At 40.9% G+C, this 21,540-nt stretch overlaps 1 protein-coding gene across 1 annotated transcript in view; it reads right to left on the bottom strand.

The window, feature by feature from the left end:
* tasp1 (taspase, threonine aspartase, 1) overlaps positions 1–21,540 on the bottom strand; it is a 59,851-nt gene that overhangs the window by 37,598 nt on the left and 713 nt on the right. The window contains exons 2-10 of the mRNA XM_079512676.1: positions 20,156–20,367; positions 18,937–19,004; positions 17,943–18,011; positions 16,297–16,417; positions 13,433–13,517; positions 12,369–12,448; positions 10,789–10,895; positions 3,603–3,722; positions 2,602–2,680 (exon numbers count right to left, since the gene is read on the bottom strand). Coding sequence (XP_079368802.1) covers positions 2,602–2,680; positions 3,603–3,722; positions 10,789–10,895; positions 12,369–12,448; positions 13,433–13,517; positions 16,297–16,417; positions 17,943–18,011; positions 18,937–19,004; positions 20,156–20,297 — 871 coding nt within the window. The 5' untranslated portion in view covers positions 20,298–20,367. The remainder of the gene's footprint in view (positions 1–2,601; positions 2,681–3,602; positions 3,723–10,788; positions 10,896–12,368; positions 12,449–13,432; positions 13,518–16,296; positions 16,418–17,942; positions 18,012–18,936; positions 19,005–20,155; positions 20,368–21,540) is intronic.

Genomic DNA, 21,540 nt, shown 5'->3' with positions numbered 1-21,540 from the left:
GAAAATAAGCTTTGTGTCAAAAAAAATAATCAGAATAAATAATAAAGTTCATGATACTTCACACATTTTTTGAAGCTTAAATGCAAGCGATCGCCAGAAGTAAAACGCTAACCCTGCTCTATGAACGGACGACACCGTGCGGTCCCATGTCTTGAACAACAACACCACCACGGATGCTTGCGTCTTCGGCATGATCACGATGAAATGTCCCTGTCTGACAACATTTCTTGTAGTTATAGACTTTGAGAGAAAGAACCAGAAAATTGGTGTACACCACTTACTCATTTCTGCGTGTTGGGGACTACAATCTTAGCTTGTGTGAAAGGTTGCTATTTTGGCCTGAGAGAGGCACTACAGGATACGTCATTAAAAAATAGTTACACTTCATCTTCCAGGGATCATGGATGTGCACCGAAAGTTCCATATCAATCCAACCAGTAGTTTCTTTTTTAGATATTGTTGTGGTGAACAAATGGACAGATAAAGAATGGACCTCTTCAAGGAGTAACCAATAATGCTTAAAGGAGAATTCCATACTAGAAGGCTTTCTTACCTTTATTTGTAGTCGTTACGTCCCCACCAAAGAGGTCCAGGTGTTATTTTGTGCAAAAGTGCATTATTGGCTATTTCCCCATAGCCCCATTCAATTCAATGCAATTCATTGAGGGCTTATGGTAGGGGAAATAGCCAATAATGCGCTTTTGCACAAAAAAACACCTGGACCTCTTTGGTGGGGACGTAACGACTACAAATAAAGGTAAGAAAGCCTTCTAGTATGGGATTCTCCTTTAAGCCTGATTCACACTTAGTCGCGCGGCGGTGTCGTGCAGTGAAAATAGCCGTTTCCGATTCTTTTCGGGAGTTGAGAGATTCTCTGAAAGCCTCTCCTTCTTCCATCCCTGCCTCCGCTCCCTCTCGGCTCATCCCTGCCTCCGCTCCCTCTCCGCTCCCTCTCCGCTCCCTCTCCGCTCCCTCTCCGCTCCCTCTCCGCTCCCTCTCCGCTCCCTCTCCTTGCTCCATCCCTGCCTCCGCTCCCTCTCGGCTCATCCATCTCAATTCATCAGAGAGACATAAAAGAAATTCCTCACCGGCAAAAACAAAATTGCGTGAAAGTTGTTTTCTTCATGTGATTGAAGAGCAACGTGAATCAACGTGACAATGAGACTGTGAGCTAGCAAAATGCCCATCTAGCAAATATATCCGTCTACAATATAAGTCTCCCTTTTTATTATCTTACATTAAAAGAAAGGGTACCAAACCAAGCTTTATTTTCCGACCGGATTGACGAGCGCCTGGCCTTGAGCTATCACACTCCCAGCAGGTGTCTCCCGTCAACATGTCGCACAGCACCGCCGATGACCCAAACGGACTCGGCGACCACCTGGCATGCAGCTGACTAACAACAACGAGCCAATCAAGCGAAGGGAAGTGACTGTGATGAAGATCACGCAGTAGGAATGCTCGGAGGGTCACTGGAAAGTATTATCACTTTTTTGAAGCCTGACTCACTGAAACTAAAATATAGAGGCACCGCATTAAGATCTCTGCGTCTGATTCATATCATCACCGGGAATGAAACACAGGCCTGGCGGTGAAAAAAAACCTTCACGCTGGATGGAAACAGATTATACAGAGTACAGACCCACGTGCACGCGTGCGCCAACTGCACATAACTCCAGGTTACACACACACACACACACACACAGGCAGGCACGCACACAGGCACGTGTGTTAGACAACAGTGTTGATTTTGATAGCAATTTTTTATTTTAGTTTTAGTCTCTTGAATAGCTTTCATTTAGTTTGAGTGACATTTTAGTCACCTGGAATGTTTTAGTGTCTAGTTTTAGTTTCGACTAAATATCATGAGATTTTTTGTATATTTTTGTGTATTTTGCCTTTTGTGTATTTTTGATTTTTTTTTTATATTTTTGTGTATTTTGTGGTTAAATGATGAATGCTGAACATTTTGCGGTGCACATACTAAGTGTGTGTGTGTGTGTGTGTGTGTGTGTGTGTGTGTGTGTGTGTGTTGTGGTATATACCTGAGGTACTCACTGCAGTAGCATAAGGAGTGTGTGTGTGTGTGTGTGTGTGTGTGTGTTGTGGTATATACCTGAGGTACCCACTGCAGTAGCATAAGGAGTGTGTGTGTGTGTGTGTGTGTGTGTGTGTGTGTGTGTGTGTGTGTGTGTGTGTGTGTGTGTGTGTGTGTGTGTGTGTGGTATCTACCTGAGGTACTCACTGCAGTAGCATAAGGAGTGTGTGTGTGTGTGTGTGTGTGTGTGTGTGTGTGTGTGTTGTGGTATATACCTGAGGTACCCACTGCAGTAGCATAAGGAGTGTGTGTGTGTGTGTGTGTGTGTGTGTGTGTGTGTGTGTGGTGGTATCTACCTGAGGTACTCACTGCAGTAGCATAAGGAGTGTGTGTGTGTGTGTGTGTGTGTGTGTGTGTGTGTGTGTGTGTGTGTGTGTGTGTGTGTGTGTGTGTGTGGTGGTATCTACCTGAGGTACTCACTGCAGTAGCATAAGGAGTGTGTGTGTGTGTGTGTGTGTGTGTGTGTGTGTGTGTGTGTGTGTGTGTGTGTGTGGTGTATATACCTGAGGTACTCACTGCAGTAGCATACGGAGTCACTTTACAGGCATTCTCAGCCCAGCAGCCACATCCATAATGAGCAGCCTGGCAACAGAAAACACAGTCAAATCATCAGTGTTAATGGAACTAGGAGAGTGTACAAAACGGAACCAAATGGACCTGTAACTGTGACAACTGTATTGTCTCTCCTGATAATTGGGAAAGCCTGGATCCTCACGGTTATTTCGAGTAACTGCATTTCAGACGATCCGACCCAGACCTGTGGCAATTTGGAGTGGATCCGTACCCTGCCCGAGGGACAAGTCAATATTTTGGACCCGAACCGGCTCGGTTCTCGGTTTGGGTCTCGGGTATTCGGTTCCGCATGGACCCGTGCTGCCCTCTACCTTGATGCCGTCGTAATTACTGTTTTTTTCACTTGCTGAAAATAGCCAATCTACAAGCCCACAACGTGTCGCAGCGCGACGCGTTGTGAGCTTGTAGATCGGCTATTTTCAGCATGCAACCAAGTGTAAAATGACTTATACTGGATCTCTTGTCCACTAGTCCCTTCCTAACATTTCCTAACAAGTCTATTTTTTATTTGTTGACGAAATTGTCAGTATAGTCTTAGTTTTAGTCATCATAGCTTAGTTTATTTAGTTTCCATTTAGTTTATGTCAGTGGAAAAAGGTAGTCGACGAAAGATTTTTCGTCTTAGTTTTAGTCGACGAAAACAACACTGCGTGGCGACTGAGAACGTTAACCCATTTTGGTGTTAGCATTATGTTATGCTTTAGCTATTGAAAAATAGCAGATCTACAAGCTCATAGCGTGCCACCGAGTGGCGCGCTACGAGCTTGTAGGTCTGCTATTTTTGAAAAGTCGAAGAACGACTGACATAAAAACATAGCTTTTTCAGAAAACTGTCAGGATGTAGAAGACATTTTTAGAATCTGATCTCAGGCCAAACTCATGCAGGGTCCTTGACTTGGGAAAACGTTGTGAGAGTCGCTGTGGGTCTAACCTGGCCAACCCTGCCCGGGTGTTTCATGGCTAAGCCGCCACTGGACACTGCGGCGGCGACATTCCCCTCCTGGTCAACAACAATGGCCCCCACTGTGTCCAGACACCCTGAGCCGTTCTCCTACACCGCAGAAAAGAGACACGGGAAGAAGAGCAGAGGAGAAACACGGTCAACAAAGGCCCCCACTGTGTCTTCTTCTTCTTCTCAGTGGTGGGGAAAAGGTACTCAATTGTTTTACTTAACCCAGTTTGGGCGGGAACCCCATTTGGTGTTGTAAACATTATGTTATAATTTAGCTATTGAAAAATAGCAGATCTACAAGCTCATAGCGCGCCACCGAGTGGCGCGCTATGAGCTTGTAGGTCTGCTATTTTTGAAAAATCGTGAAAATGTGGCAAAAATCTTTGAATATATAGTCTTTCAGAGCGAACGGTTTTAACTCAAATCTTTGCTTCTGAGAGGTTCCTGGAACAACATATTTTCAGATGGGGGGTCGGCGGCCAATTATTACATATCATTTTTGGGGTCCTTGACATGAAATATTGAGCACCACTGATACAGAAACATGAGGTATTTCAGAAAACTGTCAGAATTTAGAAGAATTCTTTTACATTTCGACGTCAGGCCTATATGGGTTCAAACTGTCTCCATGCCACATGACGCCTCCCCCCTTATGTTAGAAGTATCAATACTGCAATGTAGAACTACTCCGTTACAAGTAAAAAGGTCCTGAATACAAAATGCACTTGAGTGAAAAGTACAAAAGTATCTACATCAAAATGGAGTGGGAGAAATGGTTAAAGGTGTAGTGAAATGAAAAATACATTTTTCACACTTTTAGACCATATCCGTGGTCATCATATGGGCATACCTAACAATGGATTTTGAAGTTTTAGTTTGACTCTGGAGTTTCAGAACCAATCAGAGCGTTGCATCCCTTCAGGCCATGGGACGGTACTTCTGCTACACGCACGGCGCATGGACTTTGTTTCCAAGGCAGACAGTCGGCCAGCTCTACCAGTTTACTGCTATGCGGCTTATTTCTACCCTATAATGTTTTCAGATACCTATTTTAGCGTGATGATTACATTTAAAACAAGTTGATACTGTCTGGATGTCAGAGTACTTCTGCAATCATCAGCAGCTGTGTTTGGACAAGCGCGCAGTGATGGGAATAATACAGGTGAATGAAATCAAGATTCATTTAAAACACACTCAGTGCCACCTGTTGGACAGGAATTGTTGTGCAGGTGCCAGAGAAAAAGGACAAAAAAAAAGAAATATTAAAAGCGTGTGCGCGTCCGTCCCGTGCAAGTCGGATTAAAAAACAAAATCTAAAAAATAAGTAAAAAAAAGAAAAAGAAAAAAGTAAATACATTTTTGAATAAAAAATATTACGTTCTGGCACAGGAGGGTTGTGGTTGTGCTGCTAAAAACGGCTAAAACATTTGGCACAGAATGTGTGCATGTGAGCCTCTACAAGTCATCACGCAGCACGTTTTTAGTAATTAAGTAATTAAAATTGGATTTGTATGGACTTTTGATATAAAAGTACACCAAAATGAAAATGTTCCAATTTGTTTGTCATCCATTGTTAGGTATGCCCATATGATGACCACAAATATGGTCTAAAAGTGTGAAAAACTTATTTTTTATTTCACTACGCCTTTAACCCATTTTGACCTGAGATCAGATTCTAAAAATGTCTTCTACATTCTGACAGTTTTCTGAAAAGCTATGTTTCTATGTCAGTCGTTCTTCGATTTTTCAAAAATAGCAGACCTACAAGCTCGTAGCGCGCCACTCGGTGGCGTGCTATGAGCTTGTAGATCTGCTATTTTTCAAGAGCATAAAGCATAACATAATGCTAACACCAGAAGGGGTTCCCGCCCAAAATGCGTTAAAGTATCAATAGTAGAAGGTAATCGCTATGCAGAATGGCCCGTTTCAAGTTTTTAAATGTCCAAAAATGAAAATAACATAGGAGTAGGCTATCATTCATCATTTATGAATTAAACTGTGTAGTCTAAAAAATGATATGACCCGTTTTAAGCACACTCTTAGTGGGTGAAAGACCCCTGGTTCAGATCGTACTCCTGTCGCATCTGCCCTTGGTTTACCGTCTCTCTCTACAATTAGGAATAAAAATGTCAAAAATAAATATATTTAAAAACTATATATATATATATATGACTGATGCAGAGCCAAATCTCACATTCTGAAGCGGAGCGCCTCTTTGGAACGGGACATTCTGAAGCGGAGCGCCTCTTTGGAACGGGACATTTCCAACATTAACACGAGCACATTGTATGAGAAATGGATTAATCGCTCTTTCATCTTTCGCACATCTCGTCAAAAATGTATTGTTGTTGTTCTTTCAAACATTTGTTTTGCCTTCCCTGATTACGGTTCACTGAGAAATGAATCAAATGTTTGTGGCAAAGATTATGACATATGGTGAAAGATCAACCCTCTCAGAAGAACAAAACATCTCCGCTCTACGGCTGTACTGGCAATATAAAAGCCTGGGCAAAAAGGCAGAGATCGCTAGAGTATTTACTATACTTTATTAAATACTGTACGTCCTGCCTAGAGCCTCACTGTGACACTTACAGTATGCCTAATTTATACACCGTCATATCACTAAAGAGCAATACCTTTCAGTGCCCAAAAGATCATAGTTTATGGGTTAATTGGAACACAATTATAAACATTATAAACTTGTATAGTCATAAATGACTACAAGTAAATCTAATTACACACACACATAAATGACTATGCAAGTAGATATAATTGCACACACACTCACACTATTTTGGGGGCGTCGCCAAATTATTTACACAAAAACAAAAAACGTTTTTTTGTTTTTGTTTTGCAACTGAATGGCTGGGAAAACGGAAATTCAGAGTTTACATAGTATACACATAGTGCATGCATAAACTTTCCTTAATGATTATATCTGGTTTCAGAATGTATGTATGATGTATTTGCTCTATTATTAAGGTTATTGTAGCGGTCAATTTGTATTGGTGGTGGGGAGGGGGGAGGGGCGGGGGTTGCGAGACATGGCCAAAGCATGGCCAAAAACGTAGAGAACCCGGCCTGCACTAGTACATTGTACCCCTGCACTAGTACATCGCCACTAAACCACTATATCACATCAGATTTAGTGTTTTTCCCTCCAACCATATGAAACAGGTGCTTGTATCTATCAAAAGAACAAGAGAGAAAAGAATGGGAACATTTTTACAGCCTGGCACACAAGAGGGAGAAAATTAGAACCAGCAGACCTGCTGCAGTCAACACAGTTCATGTGGTCCACGTGACATGGTCCGATAATTATAAAATAAATTGAGGTTGTTACATTAACCCACTTACACCTGAAAAACCTATGTTTCTAGATGTCAGTGGTTCTCAACCTTTTTCATGTCAAGGACCCCCAGATTTATCTGTATTTGGCCGCCGACCCCCGTCTGAAAATATGTTGTTCCAGGGACCCCCCAGAAGCAAATGTCTGAGTTAAAAACGTTCACTCTGAAAGAATATATATTCAAAGATTTGCGCCACATTTTCACAATTGTTAAAAAATAGCAACCTACGAGCTAGTAGCGCGCCACTCGGTGCAGCGCTATGAGCTTGTAGATCTTCTATTTTTCAATAGCTAAAGTATAACATAATGCTTAAAACACCAAAAGGGATTCCCGCCCGGAATGGGTTATAATACCTGTACTGCTTGACTGAGATGTGAAGGAAGATGACGAAGCAACAATGGGCGGCTTGTTAATGTTTGTGATTGCAGCCCAGATAGCCGTTTGTAGTGTAAAAGACCATCGGTAGCTGCCATATACTTACAAGTCTGGGTGAATTTGGCGTTTTTAGTTTGTTGAAAAACAGACGCCCGCCGAGTTCAACCAGCCAAAACAGCAACATATTAATCATTAATAGGTCAAGTGGGTTTTATATAAACACGCGAGAACCAAAAAAAGGCTTTGTAATCCTAATTAGGGGTAGAAGTAGCACTTTGACACCTAAATCAATCACACGGGACACCAACTTGCCCAAGAAAACAAGCGGCTGACCTAAGTTGTTATTCTGGGTTCTTTCTTAATGAATATCTCCTTCAATTGTGAGGATTAATCAAATGTAACTGCGTAGAAACGATAACAATGTGCATGAAACCAAACCCCGGGTGATGTGCCAAGCCCTGGTCTTTTGTACGTTCTAATCCATTAACTACTATGTGCATTCCAAGCTACATAAACACTCCCTCTTATGATCCTATTAAGGGAAGGGGAAAACGTGTAGGTGATTAAAAAGACTAAATCCTAGAATTCAGTATAGCAGTTATTTCGCAGAATATTTCTGTGTGTGTGTGTGTGTGTGTGTGTGTGTGTGTGTGTGTGTGTGTGTGTGTGTGTGTGTGTGTGTGTGTGTGTGTGTGTGTGTGTGTGTGTGTGTGTGTGTGTGTGTGTGTGTGGATGAGCAGTTCACAGTATAAGTGTATCGGGTGCACGGTTCTGGTAGAAATAGTCAGTGGTGGAAAAAGTACTCAAATGTTTTACTCAAGTAAAAGTATAAATACTGCAGTGTAGATGTACTCTGTTACAAGTAGAAGTCCCGTATTCAAAATGTACTCAAGTGAAAGTACAAAAGTATCGGCATCAAAATGTACTTAAAAGTGCTAAAAGTAAAAGTAATAATATCGCAGAATGTCCCATTTCACAAGTTTGAATTTTTTTTTAATAGCTACAGTACAAGTAGATCGGCTATTTTCAAATGGCCGAAATGTATAATAGGGTTGAAGTGGTTAATGTATGTTTTTCTAATCAAAACTGAAATCAAATAATTGTAGTTGAGTAAAAAGTACATATTTTGGCTCTGAGATGTAGTGGGGTACAAGTAAAAAGTATTGGAAATTGGAAATACTCACATAAATTACAAATACCTCAAAATTGTACTTTAGTACAGTACTTGAGTGTAAATGTACTTAATTACTTTACACCTCTAATATATAGGCTTACAAACAGCATAAGGTTATGGCATAATAGTATTTTAAAGGTTTCATGACCTCAATTACACCCAAAAAACCTGAACTTTGAACATTCAGTGGATTTCCTGTGGCCTGGAGTTTTCTCTGGGGTTTGGAAGCCTTTTGAATTGCAATGAAAACAGGCAAAACACTGAAAAAAGTTCAGGTTTTTGGGGTGAAATTGAGCTCAGAACCCCCCCCCCCCAAAAATTAAGAAAAATTACAAAAACCTTTTTTCATGTCACAATCCCTTAAAATCTGTCAGCCTGCGTGTGTGTATTACGTGTGTGTGTGTGTGTGTGTGTATGTTTGCATAATTGAGTGTGTCCACACACTCCTGTTACATCCAGGGTCATTATTATCCCTCCCAGAGGCTCCCCTCCCCACACCGTCAGCTTTTGGATTAGAGGACTTTGCAGATGTTAGCCCTTTTCTCAGTGGCGTAATAATGTCAAGACAAAATGCGTCCGCCGCACGCTGCACTTAGGCCCAATTAAAGCGAGGCAGCGGATGGGGGTGGCGGCGACGGGAGCACAGTAGATGGGGGTGGCGGCGACGGGAGCACAGTAGATGCCGAGCCTTTACTCAGTGGTGGAAATAAAAGGACTCAAAGTTTTGACTTAAAGGGAAACTTCACCCATTTTGCAAAATCATATATTTTAATGACGTTTAGAAGATTTAGAACACTTTCCTGGGCATCTTTATGTGTAATATGTGGTTTTAGATATTTTAGATTTTAGCAGTGAGCCCAGTGTCTCTGATGTCATGGACACTGGGCTCACTTCCTCCCTGGACTACATGTTGTCTCAGTGAGACAGCCCTCCCACTATCCACAAGGAGGAGCAGTGCACCAAAGCATCATGGGAATTGTAGTCCAGGAAGGAAGTGAGCCCAGTGTCGATGACATCAGAGACACTGGGATCACTGCTAAATTCAAAAATATCTAAAACCACATAGTACACACATAAAGACCCCCAGGAAAGTGTTCTACATATTCTAAACGTCATTAACATATATTGTTTTGCAAAAAGGGTGAAGTGTCCCTTTAAGTAACATTTTAGACCCGAGGACGCATCTGTGTCACCTTATAGCTTTTAACCACTTTAACCATCGTTTTAAACTTAGGCTGTTGAAAAATAGCAGATCTACAAGCTCATCTACGAGCTTGTAGATCTGCAATTTTTTTTAAATCGTGAAAATCTGTAATAAAATATATTTCCTTGACATGAAAAAGTGTGAGCACCACTGATATAGAAACACATGCTTTTCAGAAAACGGCTAGGATTTAAAAGACATTTGTAGAATTATGTCCTCAGGTCTTAAAGCTGCTATAAGGAATAATATATCAAAATTTGAATGACCTTTTTTATTTTTTTTTGGTATTCAGACAGCCAGCAATGGGGCTTTGAATCTGCATTCAAAGATTTTCCTAGAAGCTTTGTCATTGGTCGATTAGCCTGTCTACTTACTGATTGGTTAGTCATTGCGACCGGGTTTGTTTCGACCAATGACAAAGCTTCTAGGAACATCTTTGAATGCAGATTGTGGCCCCTAGATGTGTTACAGAGACTAAACATTTTTTGGGGGGGATCGTTCTACCCATTGCTGGATGTCTGAATTTTGTTTTTGGACATAATATTGCTTATAGCAGCTTTAATGGATTAAGACATGATATTGTAAACACAAATGCCAAAGTGTGGTCACACTGGCAGAAACGGCAAACACAATGAGGGACATAATGATCACAGTATGCTGAGCTCCGAATGCTTCGACTTAAAAAATAAATACAAATCGCTTTGAATTTGTTATCCTTACTTAAAAAAAACAAAAAACAAGCAGATCAGTGAACAAACAGGCCTCTTTTTTCTTTGACAAAATGTTGAGCACAGAAACATTTTGTTTGAGGTTTGGCACTACTGTAATTGATTTTGTATAAAGAATAAGTCGTTCTGCCTTCATGCATTTTTTCCAGACAGAATTGGATCGGGAGCAAAAAAAAAAGACTGGATATTGTCTGTGATTTTGGATATTATAGTAATTATACTATTGTGATATGTGATAGTGTTCTATAAAAAAATATATATCGGATCGGGAAAAATCGAGGCAAAACTATACAGTAGTATAATGAATCAGACTGTAAGAAGTATTGATACTCACGTTCTCGTTTGATTGTCGTCTTTTCTTTGTCTGGTTCGGTCCTGTTTCCATCTTTTCTGCCAGCTCCATCTTGCGTTTGTTCCTCTTGTAAGCCGATAAGCTGAACTCTGAGAGAGATGGATTGATTGATTGATTGTTGTATTCACTGTATGTAGAATGGCTACATTTCAAACTAAAGCACAAGTCAATACAAAAACTGCTACGAGCGTGAAAAAAGAGACTTCTTCACATCAAGGTCCTCCGTTTTCAATTTATCAGAAACATGAGAACATTCTTAGTAAAAGGACATTCAAATACATCAATAATTATTTTTTCTTTTTCATAACTTTTATCCCACGATTTTGCAACCATTTTTTCGCCCAGTGTCAATTATCTAATGTAATCCTGGGCGCTACAATTCCTCTGCCAACCTGGGGAGGCAGCGGACTGACCTCATACTTCCTTCTATGCATGAGGAGTCCAAGCTGCTTCTTTTCACCTGACAGGGAGGAGTTTCCCCGGCCGGACGTAGCGCGTGGAAGGAACACGTTATTCCGACCAGTTCCTTTCCCCTCCATCAGGCGCCCCGGCTGGCTAGGGGGAGGCAGATTAGAGACCAGGATTCTACATCAATAATTCTGATGATTTTCTACTTTGTTGCGCCAAAATATTACGACACGTTGCAACATGTTGGGAGCTTCCATTTTTTTTTAAATGCAGGCCAAATGCAGGCTGATCAGTGTGAGGAATTTAGAAAAAAAAACAAGAAAACGCTCACACACTGAGGGCTCCAATGCGACAGATGCTTTATTTGCACCAAAGACGTTTCGAGCACAAAATATCACGCTCGAAATGTCACATACGAGACCATTTATTTACCCTCAAGTAAAATATAGTACATTTCTGGGCATTTGTCCTTAAACTTAAATAAAAGGAGAATTCCTTTCTTACCTTTCTTTGTAGTTGTTACGTCCCCACCAAAGAGCTCAAGGTGTTTTTTGTGCAAAAACTTATTGGCTATTTCCCCTACCATAAGCCCTCAATGAATTGCATTGAATGGGAATTGAATGGGGCTATAGGGTGTTGTGCTAATTCGCATATTTCCATCGAAATAAGTAGTAAAGTGTGCCGCTTGGGATATTATTTACATTATGAAGAGAGGATATATATTAAAAAATCACAACCGTGTGAACCGAGTGGTGCAAGGTCTTATATAGCCTGATCAGCTGTGGTCTGACGTAATGTCAGTGACCATAGCAACCATGCTCACCTGTACGTGGCCCCACGTACAGGTACACACATACATAGACACATAGACACGAGTGGTTTGCACCACTCAAAAATAATAATTTTGAGCGATGGAAATAAGCGAATTAGCACAACACCCCATAGCCCCATTCAATTCAATGCAATTCATTGAGGGCTTATGGTAGGGGAAACAGCCAATAAGGAGCTTTTGCACAAAATAACACCTGGACCTCTTTGGTGGGGACGTAACAACTACAAAGAAAGGTAAGAAAGCCTTTTAGTATGGAATTCTTCTTTAAGTTTTACTTAAAAGGAGGAACTAATGTTCACAAACTCAGTACACAAATGCTTACTAGTAGCCATCTTTTCGGACAGGCATGGTGGTATTCCATGGGTCACAGCCCAATCGTGTGCTCCTCGTCCTACTAAAAAACTGACAATGGTAAGAGAGAAGAGAAAGTGTGTTCAGTATGGAAATCTGGCAATATCAAACTTGTGTGGATTAATGCAGTGGTTCTCAACCAGTGGTCCGGGGACCACCAGTGGTCCTTGAGGGGGTTCCAGGTGGTCCGCAGCTAAAGGACGGAGAGTTGGTAACCAAATGGACCGTTATAGAATTTAACTCTTGAGAGCATAACATGAAACCAAATGGACCCTTTACGGGGCGGGTCCATTTCGTTCCATTTTACACTCTCAGGAGTTCAATTATTGTTAAACAGCTGCATTACATTTACAAGAAGTCTACAGAATTAGAGAATGTAGAAGAACCTGCCTGTTATCTCTCCTAACTGTACCAACATCAATACAGCATGGAACTGTGGACAAAATCTTATCCAACGATATACGATAGCAAAATATTATTTTGTTTTGGGTCTGAGATGCTACCAAAATCTCATCAAATGGTGGTCCGCGGCTCAAATACTGAATACATAATGGACCTCGATATGAAACGGGTTGAAAACTACTGTATTAATGTATGAATAAAGTAGACAGTCACCAGGGGGGTATTCTAATGTATTAATAAAGTAGACAGTCACCAGGGGGGGATTCTAATGTATTAATAAAGTAGACAGTCACCAGGGGGGTATTAATAAAGTAGACAGTCACCAGGGGGGTATGAATGAAGTAGACAGTCACCAGGGGGGTATGAATGAAGTAGACAGTCACCAGGGGGGTATTCTAATGTATTAATAAAGTAGACAGTCACCAGGGGGGTATAAACCACTGTATTAATGTATGAATAAAGTAGACAGTCACCAGGGGGGTATTCTAATGTATTAATAAAGTAGACAGTCACCAGGGGGGTATTCTAATGTATTAATAAAGTAGACAGTCACCAGGGGGGTATTCTAATGTATTAATAAAGTAGACAGTCACCAGGGGGGTATTCTAATGTATTAATAAAGTAGACAGTCACCAGGGGGGTATTCTCCCGGCTGATAGCTTTCCTTTCTGTGCTTCACTCAGCAGACGGTTTGCCACTAAGACTGGGTTCTTGATACCTGCAGGAAAGGCAGGAAAAAGGTATCAGTGTTGTTGTGTTGTTTTGCTGTCAGTAACATGTATGTAGACTAGCTAGTGTGTGCAGGTCGCAGGAACATGTTTATTAGTCCGGCAGCCGAGGTAGACGGGTGGGAAATTTGGTATACTAGCCCTTACCCTTTGTGGCCGCCGGGGGTACTGCGCCCTGGGTGCGTTTTCACATTTTTAATTCACTAATAAATTCATTATTAATTTATAATTTGTTAAATTGGAAAAGGGGCTTCGTTAAGACCTCCATATTATTATGGTCAATGCCTGTGTGAAAAGTGGGAGCGATTGGTGCAGGCGGTGAGGAGCTACGGCGGTGTTTCTGACAGACACACATTCAGACAGACAGACATTGACTGAATTATAGTATGATGATGATGATGATGATAGTCTTTATTTATTGGCCTAAAATATTGTCTATATACTCTATACATTCATAAATCCACTTGCTGACTGGCTGTCACTATTGGGCAATAGTGGTTTCTTGTGACCCTACCATTAACATCCTATGGAAGGCAAAGATGTCAAAAATGTCAAACTTTCCTTTTGCTTTAAGTAGCATGTGACATGTCAAACTAGGGGGTTTTCATGATTCTGAATCCATTCCAAGCATTAGTTTTGCACAAAATACACTCCTTGGGCTAAAAGCAGCCATAGCCACTTGCTCAAAATGTGCTGACCTCATCACATTTGTGCTGACTTGCAATGGCCGTTTTTAGCCCAAGGAGTGGTTTTTGTGCTGCTTCGAATGGATTCAGAATCATGAAAACCCCCTAGTTTGACATGTCACATGCTACTTAAAGCAAAAGGAAAGTTTGACATTTTTGCCTCCCATAGGATGTTAATGGTAGGGTCACAAGAAACCCCTACAAAATAAATTGCCCAATAGTGACAGCCAGTCAGCAAGTGGATTCATGAATGTATGTATATATAGACAATATTTTAGGCCAATAAAAAAAGACTATATACCAAATTTCCCACTTTAAACAAAAGAAGCCTGTCGGCGGCCGGACTATATGTGCTGCGTGGAAACAACCAATCCCTGTTCAGTTAGGAACTATTTGCCAAACAAAATGATTAAATAAACTAATCAAATCATTATCTGTCACTTAATTACAGTTAAGTGACAGTACAGTACACTAAATAAATGGTGCTTGGAGAAGTATGAGCACGACTGTGATTGTGTTGGACAGAATCATGTGCATCATAGCAGCTCATGTACTACATTTAAAAAGGCCATAGTTTAAAAGGGCATAGTTTAACAGGGCATAGTTTAAGAGCAGCTTTACTGAATTGAATAAAGAGAAAACATGGGATGCTTGGCTCATATATCCCATCTAGCCTCTAGCATTCATCAAGTCTAAATGTTAGAGCTAAACTGCACTGCACGCTAACAAAAACAATCTGGTGTCTTTTTGACTAAATGTCAAATGAAACCCTAGGCTTTCTCTCTCTCTCTCTCTCTCTCTCTCTCTCTGAGGCCTTAGACCAGGGGTGTCAAACTCATTTTGGGGCAAGGGCCACATTGCGCGAAAGGTGACTTGATGCGGCCAGTTGCAGCTCACGTGGGTTCACTTACAGTCACTTGGCTTTGTTTTCTAGACTGTTTATTGACATACATTGACTTTATTTGTATTACAGTTGTAGGCTACAAGACGTTTGGTATGAGAGGTGGAAAAAAGACCTAATAAACCACTCGAAAATAGTTAATCATTATTTTATCAAAAATATCCCAAATGGCAAATTGACATGTAGCCATCATGAAATCTGACACTTTGCATCTCTTTGCTTTGACTATCGTGTGTAAGTAGACTATATTCCTCACTTGGTAAGGGAAATTAAACTCTACTGAGCTGTAGCAACTATGGTTAGCCTCTCCATGTCCTGCTGTATCAGAGTGTGTGGAGAGTAATCCACAACAACTCAACTAGTAGTTGAATAGACTGTTAACGAGCCCATCAGTGACAACATTCCGCACCTGGGCAGAGACAAAGCCGTCTACAGCAGGGCCATTAGCGGGGAATGTGGGGGAGGGGGAGTAGCAGCTTTGTTTCCTTTTTGAAAATCATCTCGAGGGCCACATTGGACCTCTCCCTGGGCCGCATGCGGCCCACGGATCACCAGTTTGACACCCCTGCCTTAGACGCAGAAACACTCAAAGCCCTTTGCAAGTATCTGCTGATGTAAGCACATTAAAGCAAACAGTCCTCAATATCCTCCAGCCAGGTAAAGACATGGTGGTCCTGCTATAATACACTTTCATGATGCCAGCGGGCTGCTATAAAACACAAGATATGGCAGAAGCTGAATCTTGACGAACATATCGGTTTTGGGCTGGGCTTGACTTCTTTCAGGTGATTGTACTGAATCACAGCAAAGATACAGTGCTAAGCTCTGATGACTAAAACCAACAAATAAAAACTAAACTAAAATGTTAGGAAGGGACTAGTGGACAAGAGATTCAGTATAAGTCATTTTGCACTTGGTTGCATGCTGAAAATAGCAGATCTACAAGCTCACAACGTGTTGTGAGCTCGTAGATCGGCTATTTTCAGCAAGTATAAAATCAGCCATTACGACAGCATCAAGATACATTTTAGTAGACTAGACTAACACTAACATTCCAGGTGACTAAAATGTGACTCAAACTAAATGAAAACTATTCAAAAGACTGAGTAAAACTAAAATCAAAATATGCTGTCAAAATCAACACAGCAAAGATACAATATTTAGAAATATTCCGAGACGCACCACTTATAGAGCCGACGGCTCCAAAATGCAGCGACTTCCCATCCATGATGCTCGCGTCACACTCGATCTCTCCCGACAGATTCAAATTGGAGCCCATCCCAGCGTTTGTGAAAGGAGAGTCCTAAGTAAAGAGCAAAAACAGAACAAAACGACAGCTAAATTGATCGTACCATCTGCCTTCATGAGATTGTAATGTTTATACATAGCTTTGAACAACTCACAAACAATGTTTGACCATGTAAGAAGTTCAAATCCTTTTGGCCATGGCCGTGCGTACGCACGCACACAAATTGCAACTGCAAAAAACAATTACATTTAAAAAAAAAAAAGACCCCAGCATAAATGGATGGGGAAAAAGAGAGAGAGAAAAGCTCACTCTACATCTACAAGGAATGCTTACATAAGCGTAAGCAACTGCTTACCTCACTGCACATAATTTATCTCATATCACATATTTTTGCAGAGCAGCTGCAGAACTAGACAGTACATCAATGTCATCGTTTCAGCCCAACTTGCCCTTGGGAAGCTCATCTCTTATAATATATATCATATACTGTATATTATCAAAAGAATGAATATCCATACTTACACTACACACATCACATAATATTGGCTGTTTTATCAGCACACATACCTGAATAGAGCGTCGCAGTCCCGCCCCCTCGAGAGACCCGGAAAAGAAATCCTGTTCATTTTCCTCAAAGACTTTTCAGAAAGTATTTATTTAAAGACGTTTACGCCACGGAAAAAGACAACTCTTGTCGTGACAAATCATGACAATAAACACAATGTTTTGGGCCAAACAAAGAATTAGAAAGTAGAAAAAAACAGCAGGTTACAACGCTTTTTTTGTTGTTTTTCTTCTTTGTAATTATTTGTTTGGTTCAAAATATTGTGTTTGTTGTCATGATTTTTCACGACTCGAGTTGGCTTCGTACGACGCTTAAAAGGTCTTTAAATAAATACTTTGTGAAATGTCTATGGGAAAAATGCATTGGGATTAATTTCCTGGGCCTGGCGTCGTCATGAAAGGGGCGGGACTGCGACGCTCTATAGAGGGTATGCGCATGCATAAAGTGAATGGCAAATCTAGTGGCAAATCGAGTGGCAAAGTGAGTTTAACGTCGCTTAACGTCGTTTTAATGCAATCAGATATGACTTTTCTGTTTGCATGTATGGGCTATCAAGGCCAGAAAAGTAGTTTTTTGCCACTTAGTTTAGTAGGCGTTCCCGCATAACTTCCTGGTATGATGATGTCACACGCATACAGTACCCTCTATGTTTTAAATTTGCCAGTACATTTACGCCAAATACGATTCTGTCTGTTAACCCATTTTTGGTGTTAGCATTATGTTATGCTTTAGCTATTGAAAAATACCAGATCTACAAGCTCATAGCGCGCCACCGAGTGGCGCGCTATGAGCTTGTAGGTCTGCTATTTTTGAAAAATCGAAGAACGTCTGACATAGAAACATAGCCTTTTCAGAAAACTGTCAGGATGTCGAGGACATTTTTAGAATCTGATGTCAGGTTAAAATGGGTTAAGTTGATCTTATTATTATTATTTTTTAATTAGACACCCTGTGTGTTCTCTACGGTGTGTGTAGATGTGAGACAGGGGGTTGACATAACCAAAAGTGACCAACCTCAAGTTCAACCAGGGCTGCAGCCACTGCTTCCACTGCTAGAGCACCAGCCTTGAGTCTATCCACAGCCTGCAAACAGCAACATATGCACAATGTCAATAATAACAATAACAACAATAAACTTTAAGCCTAATTTTAGGAGGGTCGCTAACTTTTCTGCATGCACCCAACAGATGGCTGCTCAGATGGCTCAGATGAGTGCATGGGAGCCAGAGGGGGTTACGGGTAAAGCGTCTTGCTCAGGGACATGTAATATGTACTAGGGATGCTCCGATCAGGTTTTTTGGGGCCGATGTTTTTCTCATGATCGGCCGATACCGATATGGCCGATACCGATCTTGTGCGTAAGAGGCAAATTTGAATATTTCCAAAATTATTATAATTTTGTCAAACAAACCACGTCAAAACTGTTCCTGTGTGTGGGGTCCTCCCCACACAGGGGACCTGTCACAAAAATGCTAAATGATATTACGCTATATATCTGATTGACATTTATATACCACTTAAATAGTGTAAAAGATCGGTTTCTCTAGATAGGGTAAATTGCCAATCACCGATCGGAGATCGGCCGTATCGGAGCATCTCTAATATGTACTGTATGTAGACTGTGAGTGTTGAACCGGCAACCTTCCGCTATGATAGCTTCTAATAGCTTGAAGATTCCACTGATCTACGAGTTAACAATGTTGAAGATCAGCTCATGTCAGCCACGTCGTGCAATGAGCGTACACATTAGCGCTTTAGAGCAGTGGTTCTCAAAGGGGGGTCAGGGGACCCACAGGGGTCCTTAAGGAGATTTTTGCCTGTTTTGTTTGTTTGATGTTTACAAAATACTGTATCGGTCAAAACATATACGGTAATCTCCAAAATCAGAATCGGCAGAAACAAAATAGTAATCTTGCATCATTCGGGCTCTACTAAAAAGCATATTTCACAAGACTTTGTAAAAGGTTTTAGTGACTTTTTGTGGGGAAATATTGTGGAAATAACTTACTCTCTGGCAAGCTCTTTTGCACACATGCTTGTACTCCTTGGCTTTGGACTCTGAATGGTATCCCGCTCCTGAAAGCACATATCATGAAAAGGACATTAACCATCCAATAATCTGTTTAGCGCTTTTTTTTACACTTTGCGTTGTTGTGCGCCTCTTGAGCAGACCTGTAGCAGACTTTAAGAGCGGGGACGTGTCTGTGTCACCTCATAGCTTTTAACCACTTATTGTAATGCCCATAGGGGGATCTTAGATCGCCTCATATAAGAACTGTGTTTGAAAAATAAACAAATCGTCCCAGCTTTTCCGTCATTGTGCGTCGTTTATCATGTTTCATTCATATTTGATACAGCCCGTTTCTGGAGAACATTGAATTAATTCTGCCTCAAAAGTCTTAAAACAACACGGTCTGAAGTCAATGTCGCTGCTAAAATACGCCACACCCTGCTGTCAATACATCCCTGAGATTCTGAGTCAGTCGCACTCCGTAATGTAACGAAACATTAAATATCCATGAGATAACAAAACCTTAATGAACAGTCAGTTTCTGTTTTTTAGCAAAAGGCCGATGCACACCTCAAGGTTAGTGACAGGTGCGTAGGGCAATAAAGCATACTTAAAAAGGTTATCTTTGAAAAACAAAGAAGAGTCCCGCACACTGTCAGAAAACCACAAAGAGCAACATTTTTGGCAAGTTCTCTGACAGTGTGCGGGACCCTTCTTTGTTTTTCAAAGATAACCTTTTTAAGTTTCTGGTTTTTGCCCGATGGTAAATTCACGTGCAAAAGCTTATTTTGTGTGAGTCACTGTGCGACAGGCACCACCCCACCTACCTGGAAATGTAGTCTGAGTTGTTTGACTCGTTTCTAACTCTTTGTTGGGTATATTTTGTACATTTCCACCTTCAGTCGATGCTTCATGTCAATATGAGTAAAATTACCGGGATGATTTGTTTGAACACATTTCTTATATGAGGTGATCTCAGATCCCCCTATGGGGATTACAATGCAAATTAAAAAATATATACAAACCTGGGGAACAGCGGCATCTAGTGACCGTGACATCAGGAAATTATTGGTCTATACAAGCAATTTTCTGTGAAATACTGAAAGTGTGAGAAGTTTGTAGTATCTGCCTCAGGTCTAGTACTTTTAAGTGGTTAAGGAAACACAGTAAAACATAATCAATACATTGTCGACAGTCAACGTCTGTGTGTACATACCTGCATGCACTAACACAAATCCACCCAGAGCGGTTGGCTTTTCCTTCTTGCTCGATACCGTATCCTGCTGACCGGACCATAGACTGGCCAGAGGAGGACAGCAGGGCTGCTGTTCGTCTGCACAATTCATTGGATTCTCCATAACCCCAGCGGAACCTGTCAAGCATCATGGCCAACTGGACTCTGGCACACGACTCATTCTGACAGGACACCTAATACAGAGAAGAGAATGCAAAACAAAGAGTCTTTAGTTTAAAGCACTCGACTGAATGGAGACCACACAGTAAAACTCTGAAGGGTGTACAAATGCATACAGCGTTTGTACACCATTCAGAGTTGATGATTTGACTGTGCATATAGGCTAACGGAAACTTGAAAGAAGTCAAATGCTACTATAGGGGCTGTACTTACTTACCTTTCATAACTGAAAGGTAAGTAAATGAAAGGTAAGTAGAAATGCACTCTGTCGAGCTGCCAACTCTCGCATTGCACACAAGTAGGCCATGTATGGCGGCTATGGCCTACTTTCAATGTGCTGAAGATTTGCAAAACATGCTTATATAGATAGATAGATAGATAGATAGATAGATAGATAGATAGATAGATAGATAGATAGATAGATAGATAGATAGATAGATAGATAGATAGATAGATAGATAGATAGATAGATTTGGATAGATTTGGGACTAAATTCTTTCGCCACCAAAATGTGGAACGCCCTACCAACAGTCATTAAGACATGGGAATCCCTTGACTCCTTCAAAACCGCTCTCAAGGGGCACCTACGGACGGCTGCAATTCGAAACTGGCCCCCGTAAAATCTGAATCCCCCCCCACTGCCCACCTTTTTTCCCCTCACTGTATATGTTTCTTCCCATTTTACCTCCTTTATGATGAATTCCTGTTCTGTTCTTTGACTATATAGAAGTGTCTATTTGTACGTCTCTAAATGTTTTGATGAATTGAACAAGGTGGACCCTCTTGTAAACAAGTGTAATGCTTAATTGGGTCGTCCACTCACAGTTAACAGTCTTTGTATTGAGTTTGTGCTTGAAATGTACTGTAATTCTGCAAACTGTTAATAAATATTACAATCAATCAATCAATGTAATTTCCCCAAGTTCATAATTGTATATAGCGGTAACTAGGTGCAATTCTGGGAAATTGCAAGTGCGTGTGTTTGCAGCTGGCTATACAGTATGATAATGATGATGATGACCCACATATACAGAATAAATAAATAATACGGTTGCCTACTGCAACCACACTATAATTAGTCTAATTTTAAGGTTGTAATAATTAACCCACTGTAGGCAATCTTTCCCAAATGAATCTTCACAGATGACAGAACAGTATTTCCATTAAACCTGGCAAATATAGTGCTA

The sequence above is a fragment of the Electrona antarctica genome (assembly GCF_951216825.1).
Source record: "Electrona antarctica genome assembly, chromosome: 10".
Taxonomy (NCBI): domain Eukaryota; kingdom Metazoa; phylum Chordata; class Actinopteri; order Myctophiformes; family Myctophidae; genus Electrona; species Electrona antarctica.
This window is presented reverse-complemented; position numbering and strand designations above follow the sequence as displayed.